This window comes from Mirounga angustirostris, unplaced genomic scaffold, assembly GCF_029215605.1.
Source record: "Mirounga angustirostris isolate CCGP_5_RB_7025 unplaced genomic scaffold, mMirAng1.0.hap1 SCAF_6, whole genome shotgun sequence".
NCBI lineage: Eukaryota > Metazoa > Chordata > Mammalia > Carnivora > Phocidae > Mirounga > Mirounga angustirostris.
Window position 1 is genome coordinate 1091726 of NW_026991714.1, and position 8015 is coordinate 1099740.

The 8015-nt window shown below is 61.1% G+C and overlaps 1 protein-coding gene and 1 long non-coding RNA gene across 3 annotated transcripts; both read left to right on the top strand.

Moving 5' to 3' along the window:
* The first annotated feature begins 104 nt into the window (after positions 1-104).
* Positions 105-975, top strand: LENEP (lens epithelial protein). Of its 2 annotated transcripts, none has more exons than XM_045876523.3 (2): positions 105-517; positions 592-975. In XM_045876523.3, the coding sequence occupies exon 1, from the start codon at positions 287-289 to the stop codon at positions 476-478; it is 192 nt and encodes a 63-aa protein (XP_045732479.1). In that variant the 5' UTR covers positions 105-286; the 3' UTR covers positions 479-517; positions 592-975. The 2 variants fall into 2 exon arrangements, with proteins under 2 accessions (XP_045732479.1, XP_045732481.1); XM_045876525.3 differs by having other exon boundaries at positions 152-517; positions 612-975.
* Positions 976-5765: 4790 nt separating this feature from the next.
* On the top strand, positions 5766-7361 carry LOC135364687 (uncharacterized). The gene is made up of 3 exons (XR_010412121.1): positions 5766-5900; positions 6107-6285; positions 7071-7361. It is a non-coding gene; the product is annotated as an uncharacterized LOC135364687 (long non-coding RNA).
* The last annotated feature ends 654 nt before the right edge of the window (positions 7362-8015 follow it).

An 8015-nucleotide genomic window follows, 5' to 3' on the forward strand; every position in this document is an offset into this window, starting at 1 on the left:
GGGCAGGGGCTGGGGCTCGGGGCAAGACAGACCAGGCCCCGGGGTCTTGAGACCCAGGCCGGAAGCTGAGCGGGCCTGGCTGCAGAGCTTGGAGGACGGAGTGAGCAGGCCCTCCCCCTCCTAACCCCAGCCTCCATCCCTGTCCATAGAGGCTGACTCAGCCCGTTCTTGGGCCCAGAACCTTCCCCGTGCTGGCCCTGGGGGGCCTTTGTTCCCAGAGTCATGAGGTCTGAGGGGGTGGGGACGCTGTTGATCCCAGGCACTGGAGGCGGCTCCCGCAGTCCACATGCAGCGCCGGACGCGGTCGCGGCCCCTAGCCCAGTCCCTGCCCTTCTCCTTCCGAAGGGCCCTGCGAGCCCCTGGGCCCTGGGTGCCTGTCATGAAGATGGGCACAGGATGGGAGGGCCTGCAGCAGACTCTGAAGGAAGTGGCCTACATCGTGCTGTGCTGCTGGTGCATCAAGGAGCTGCTGGATTAATGGCCGGGAGGGGCAGCGCGCCCGCCCGGCTCGGCTCAGGTGGGCTGGCGGGGGGCGGGGGCGGGGGGCGACGGGAAGCGTGGCCGCGCCTGGGGCTAGAGCCCGCCTCTCAGCCTCCCATTCTCTGCTCTAGCGCCCAGCCCAGCCCCCAGCAAGACTCCTGGGGCCCGCGATGCTCCACCAAGGATGGGCCACAGACGCCGTGGGAAGTGCGGCTCCTGCTGCCGGTGTGTGCCATCCGCCAGGCCTGCCTCTCCGGGCGTCCGTTCCCCGCCCCCACCCCTGGGGCCCCCCCGCGGGCCCCGGAAACTGCAGGAGCTAACATTCCTCCAAGCCTGGCACAGTGAGCGCACCAGCCCAGATGGTCGATTTCTCCATACTCTGGTAGTGCCGGGAACGGGCTGCGCCCTAACATCTCTGCTTGAGAATCACTGAATAGATACACGTGTATACATACGTATATGCAGATACAAAATAAATAGACCTCGAGGCCTGAAGTTCTAAATGTCTGAAAGGAAATCGGAAAAACTCGGTCCTGGAAGGGTCTGGGAGCCAGGGTACAGACCGGGGAGGGAAGGAGGTTGTCCTGGACAGAACAGACGGAAACCCAGGTCTTCTGACTCACTGGGGCCTGGGCGGGGAGGGTGGAGGGTGGAAAGGCCAGGTTCCTCCCAGCTGGCGGATAGGGAGGGGTCCAGCTGGGGTGGGGTCTTCTTCTGGGAGGCCCTGTGCCTTAGGCCGGGAACCCAAATGGAAGAGCTGGTCTGGCCAGCTCCCCGCCTCTGAGGATCTTGGGCAGAGCACTGGGCCGATGCTAGTCCGCAGCTCCAAGACGACGTTGGGCCCTGCGCCTCCAGCTCACACAGGAGGCGGCAAGAGCAAGGCCTCCGGCTTACCACAGGGCAGGGGTGCCAACAGCCAGGAGCCGAGCCCACTCTGCTTCCCCTTGGTGGCCACGGACACCTGCTTTCCCTGACGCCCACCCCTCCACCCAAGGGTAGGTAAATGCGCCACGTACAGCACCTTGCTCACGCTGAGTGGCACGCCCACTCACAGCCCCCACAACCTCAGAGCCAGCATGCCCTGGCCCCGCCCTCCTCTCCTGGGACTCGCTCCTCGCTCCCAGGGACCAGCTTTTCCCCCACCTTTTTCTGAGTTAAGTCCTTTTCCTGTGGGCATGTTGTGTCTCTCTTTGTAAAGGTAACAAAGACCTAGAGTAGGGATTTGTGCTTGTGAGAAGTGACTCCCCCCGCCCCCATCCGCCCCCAGTTGTCTTGTGGGCAGTTCATCAGCTTCGCCAGTTCCTGGAAGAGCATTTCAGAGATAGTCTGTGCACATTCTGCATCTTCAAGTGTCCATTCATTCAGCAAATGTCATTGAGCACCCGCTATACGCGGGCCCCAGTGCTTGAATACAGCCGGGATCACAAAAGGCCCCTGTCTCGTGGGCAGACACAGGAAATAAAACATAAGCAAAAAAATACGTGTGGAGATGTTATTAGGTGATAGGTGCTATGGAAAAGAGAAAAGGTTGAGGTGGGGTGGGTGTGGGGCAGGTCCTGGAGGGCCTCACAAGCCGAGCTTCCTGTGGGCTGAAATGAGAAGGCTAACGCCCAGTGTTCCCTCTGGCTGCTGTGTGGAGAACAGACTTTGGGGAGCAAGGCTGGAACAGGGGAGCCCGACCCAGAGGCCAGAGGCACAGTCTGGGCACGACACCGGCTCAGAGTAGTGCAGAGAAGTGGCTGACCCAGGGCGCCTGGGAGGCTCAGCTGTGGGGCATCTGCCCTCAGCTCAGGGCGTGGTCCCAGGGTCCTGGGATCAAGCCCCACGTTGGGCCCCCTGCTCTGCTGGGAGTTGCTTCTCCCTCTCCCACTCCCCCTGCTTGTGTTCCTTCTCTCGCTGTGTCTCTCTCTGTCAAATAAATAAATAAAATCTTAAAAAAAAAAAAAAGTGGCTGCCCTGAATGCATGTGCATTCTTTCTCTTTTTTTTAAGATTTTCTTAATTTTTTTTTTTTAAGAGTTTATGTATTTGACACAGAGAGACACAGCAAGAGAGGGAACACAGCAGCAGGAGCAGGAGAGGGAGAAGCAGGCTCCTGGCTGAGCAGGAAGCCCGATGCAGGGCTCAATCCCAGGACCCTGGGACCATGACGTGAGCCGAAGGCAGATGCTTAACAACTGAGCCACCCAGGTGCCCCCTTAATTTCTTTTTTAAAGATTTTATTTATTTATTTGTCAGAGAGAGAGCACAAGCAGGGGGGAGCAGCAGACTCCCCGCGGAGCAGGGAGCCCAATCAGAGGCTCGATCCCAGGACCCTGGGATCATGACATAAGCCCAAGGCAGATACCTAACCGACTGAGCCCCCAGGCATCCCAAGATTTTCTTTATTTTTAAGTAATCTCTACACCCAACGTGGGGCGCAAACTCACAACCCCAAGATCAAGAATCACAAGCTCTGGGCACCTGGGTGGCTCAGTCAGTTAAGCATCCAACTCAATCTCTGCTCAGGTCTTCATCTCAGAGTCCAGAGTTCAAACCCTGCATTGGGCTGCATGCTGGGCATGGAGCCTACTTAAAAAAAAAGTCACACGCTCTACAGACTGAGCCAGCCAGGTGCCCCGAGCCCATATGTATTCTTTGAGTTGACAACATGCTCTCCACATGGCTCCCCATCTTGCTTTTCTCCCTCAGCACGCCCTATACAGGATTCCGTATTAGTACACGTGGGGCCTGTCCCCTCTTTCTTTTTTTTTTTTTTTTAAGATTTTATTTATTTATTTGACAGAGAGAGTGAGAGAGCACAAGCAGGGGGAGCAGGAGGAGAGGGAGAAGCAGGCTCCCCACCGAGCAGGGAGCCCGATGTGGGGCTCGATCCCAGGACCCTGGGATCATGACCTGAGCCGAAGGCAGACGCTTAACCATCTGAGCCACCCAGGCGCCCATGTCCCCTCTTTCTTGCAGTACTGCAGCTCAAGATTTTTTTTTTTTTTAAAGATTTTATTTATTTATTTGACAGAGAGAGACAGCAAGAGCAGGAACACAAGCAGGGGGAGTGGGAGAGGGAGAAGCAGACTTCCCGCCGAGCAGGGAGCTCGATCCCAGGACCCCGGGATCACGACCTGAGCCAAAGGCAGACGCTTGATGACTGAGCCACCCAGGCGCCCCCCAAGATTATTTTTTTAAGATTTATTTATTTGAGAGAAAGTGCAAGCAGGAGCGGGGCGGGGGAGGGTGCAGAGGGAGAGAATCCCAAGCCGACTCCGGGCTTAATCTCACACCCCTGAGATCACCACCTGAGCCAAAACCAAGAGTCCGACACTTAACCAACTGCACCACCCAGGCGCGCCTCAAGATTATTTTTTACCCCAGCAGCATGGCAACCCTCCTTAGGCGCCCACATAATCAGGTCACTGCTCTTGCCTGGACCCTTCAGAGCCCCACCTCACCCCAGGGCACAGTGGTGAGAAGGGGGAAGATCCTGAATCCATCTGGAGAGAGGTTAGCAGTGGATGTGGACATGGAAGTCACCTTCCCGCATGAGTGTGGGGCTCCCGCCTCCCCCCCAAAACCTGCACCTGCTTGGTCAGCCCCACCCTGCCTCAAGCTCTGGCCTTCAACCTCCTTTTCCTTTCTTGAGCCCCACTCCCACCCAGCTGGGATGGTGCCTGGAGGTGGATCCTGGAGTCAGAGTTCTGAGCATGAGGGCCTTTGCCAGGGGAGGGGGTGTCTGGCAAAGACCCCCAGGGAAGTGGTGGATGGAGGAAGGCAGGGCCCAGGAAGTGGAAAGAGGGAACAGAGAAGCGACCTGCGGTGGCCAGAGGACGGTGTCAGCTGTCCAGAGAGCCTTGAAGGTGGAGAGGCTGAGGAGAGAGATGGGGAGAACCAGGAAAAGCTTGCGCACCCTCTGAGAGCCCTTCTCACACTACAAAGTGCTTGGAGATTGACACGAGTCCACCTCAGAAATAGGCAGGGCAAGAGCAATCCTCTCACGCAAAGTTGAAGGAAATGGGCCCAGAGAGGTGAGAATTGTCCCATGCGAGGTCATGCCCACGGCACACTGCAGTGGGGTAGTCAGCTGGTGAACCCAGATTTTCCCATCTCAGATTCAGGGCTTCTCTGGACCAGCCAGCCCTCCTCTTCTGAAATGGTGCCTGGGAGAGGGGCCAGGCAGGCTGAGCTGTGGAGAGGGCGACTGCCCCAAAGCTGCACCCACCTCTACCATTCCCACACCCACCTCAACTCAGCGGCTCTTATTCCGGCTTTCCCCAGCTCCTTTGGGGGGCCCAGCTATGTCTTTTTCACCTAAACCACCACTGGTCAGGAGATGGTTCCCTGGTCTACACGTACTCCCCACTCCTCTCCAAGGGAAGAAGAGATGCGGCAGCTTCCCAGCAAGGTTCTCTTGCCCGGGAGAGTAAGCTCAGGTTTGGAGTGTTCAAGCTACTTGCATATGGTAGCAGAAGAGGGGAGCAGAGGGCCAAGATCGGGAGGGATGGGGAAGACCTTATTTACCCCTGGGCGCCCAGGGGCCCTCCAGTGGCCACAAGGGGTAGGGGAATGGGCGGAGTAAAACGGGGAAGGAGCCTCCGCGAAGCTGGAAGGGACCCCCAAACGCGACAGCACTGGGAGGAGCGGCCTGAGACCCAGGATTCCTCGCTGATTACATGGCTATAAGACCCTCAATGGTGTGCGAAAGGCAGGGGGAGGACAGGGGTCCTGGCGAAGTGGTCTGGGAGCCTCGCGCCCGAAACTGGATATTTTAGTAATGATCTCAGTGGGTCCTGTGTTTTCCCAGCAACACTCAGAAGCGGGCGGGAAGAGGGCTGTGGCTGTGGTTCCGACCGCGCCGGAGGGCAGACCCCCAAGGCCACAAGCTCTGCCCTGCGTTCCCATTTGCATCTCGTTTGCAGAGCATTTACCTTCGAAAGGTAGAAGTCCCCAACCCCTTTCTCGGTTACTCCCAGCTGAGACTTTCTACTCCTGTCTCTGCCAGCCTCGGAGACGGGCCCATTCTTCCGGGCACTCTCGGGCCCCTCTGGCCGCCGCCCCCCCCCCCCCCGGGCCTCGCGTCCTTCAGCTGCCCGGGCTTCGCAGCAGCCCCCCGAACCCCGGGCACCGTCCGAGGAGCCGAGACACGTGCGCCGCCTGCTGGCGGGCGGGCGGGAGGGAGGCTGAGGGCACAGGGGTCCTGTTTCGCCTTCTCGGGGACGTGGAGTTTTGGAAAATGTTCCCCGAGCTTCCTGAGGCTAAATTTATCTTCCCCGGCCCTGGGGGGCGCAGAGATCCCGGAGACGATTAGCGCTGAGGCGCAGCGGGCTCCCGCCCAGAGGCCCGGAATAGGCGCCGAGTTATAAATAGTGCGCCCGCAGGTGTGGGGGGAGCCGGCGGGAGGGGCAACCCTGGCAGCCACGGCCCCTTCAGGTGGGTTGGGCGGTCGCGGTGGGGGAGCCGGGGGGCGGCGGGCGCGGGGGGGCTGCGGTCTGAGCGCCCCCAGCGGTTTCCTGGGCGGCGGGTTTTTCGAGGGAAGCGGAGGCAGCCCGGGTAAGGGGGGAGCGGGGAAGAGGTGGGCGCCCACGGCGGCAGACGCTCCGCTTCCAGCTCTGCAACCCCCCAACCTTCCAAAACAGGCCCCCAGACCCACTCACTCAGGACCCCGCCCAGAGAGAGCCTTGCCTTTCTTCCGCCAGAAGCCCTCTCCCTCCACGCTCTGCGGGCGTCTAAGTCTTCTGCAGCTGCCCCTGAGCGCACGTGGCCCAGCCAGTCCCGGCGCGGGGCTGTCACTCCGAGTCGCCGTCCCCAGCCCCAGGTACACGGTCCTCCCTAGGAGGGGTTGACTCCCAGCGCGGGCTTTCATCCTTCTCCTTGGTCAGACACACCTCGCTCTCAGGGTATTTACCCACCTCCTGCTACTTTCCCCTCAAAAGTAAGGTCTAGCCGGTGGCCTGAGATATATGGCTGAACGGGCGGATCTGGGATGCCCCGCTCCTCCCAGGAGGCCCCTGCAGGCCCCACACCTGCCCTCCAGCCCCCAGTGCCAGTCCGGGCCAGGTGGCTGCGAGCCCCCGGGGCCCAGCCCCCAGTCAGCGTTTCCTGGCTGCCGCAGTCTCAGTGGTTTGGCCCGGTAAGGGCCAGGAGTTGGAGGGGAGGCGGGAATTTCAAGTCGGGGTTCCCCCTCTGACTTCTGAGCCAGGAAGGAAGCTGTATGGACCAGAAGAAGAGAAACGTGGGTGGTGGTGGTCGGGAGTCACTGAGGAACAAACTGGAGGTTCCAGAACTGTCCAAACGGTGGGGAATGGCATTTCCGTTGCCTACAGATTCAGACTGGGTCTAGCAAGTCCGGAGGCGACCCTCGGAGAGGGGGGCCGGAGCGGGCCCAAGGCACTGGGCGCCTTTCATTTCTCTGTACCTAGGGGCTGGTGCCCAGGCGCCCGCCCTCGGACTGCTTCTGGAGGCCCAGGCTCTGCCCTCCCTGAGCCACTTTCCCGCCCTCCTTTTCCTGGGCCATGCCCCCTCCTCCACGAAGCAGCCCCCTCTCCGTTTCACGTGTGCATCTGGCACTGCCGTCTAGCCCCTGGCACGACTCTTCCCCAGGCTAGCGCGACCCCGACGGCTGTAGAAGGAAGGGGAAAACCCTGGCCTGGACCCCACCGGCTCCGGGCCCTCACCGACCAGACTCTGTCCGGCGGGGCCGAGAAGAAAACCCGGAGCAGTGACCGGCCTCGGGGCCCAAGGGGGACAGGGACGATAGGAAAACCCGGAGCGGATTCAGCGAGCGGGAGCGCCCCAGGCCTGCTGCCACCCCCTCCTTCCTACAGCCCCCCTAATTCTCCAGTGAGATAATGTCTGAGGTGGGGGTCTGTTTGGCTTGGCCTGGGCCCTCAGGGGCGCCTCACACTTTCCGCCCCTGGCTGGGGCGCAGGGCAGCGGCCCCGAGGCTGAGTCACGGCCGGAGAGGGAGGGAGGGAGGGACCGGGACTCCGCCCCTCCCCCTGCGCGGGGATCCCGGGTCAGCCCGGGTGAGGGCCAGGGCCCCCCTGGCGCCGCCCATTGTGGTCCAACAGGTTGAGCTGGTGTCCCGCGGAGCCACCTGCTGGAAAGGGAGGGAGGCCCCCTGCGGAGGGGGCTGAGGAGGAGAAAGCGAGTCGGACCCGGTTCGGCCCGGCCGGCCGCGGGGAACGGAACCTGGCCCGCGGTAGCCGGATTTTATTCCGTTTTACACTAGTGGGAGGGGCTCTCCGGGGTACGTAGCGCTGCAGGCCCGGTTGGAGGCGTCCCCCACAGGCTACCTTCCTCACTTGTGGGGGCACTGAAGTACGTATCCTGCCTCACCCCAAACCCACACACACATCTGGAAACACCCAGGCTCCCCTGGCCACCTGGGTCTCCGGACAGATCCCTGTCCAGAGGTTCCCACCTTCGCAGAGACTCAGTTTCTCCACTTAGGGAACAGGCGGGATGGAGGCGGGGAGCAGGAGCGAGAGCGCACCTCCCCCTCCCCCTTCGCGGACCCGGCCCCTCCCCTCCGACAATGCCAAG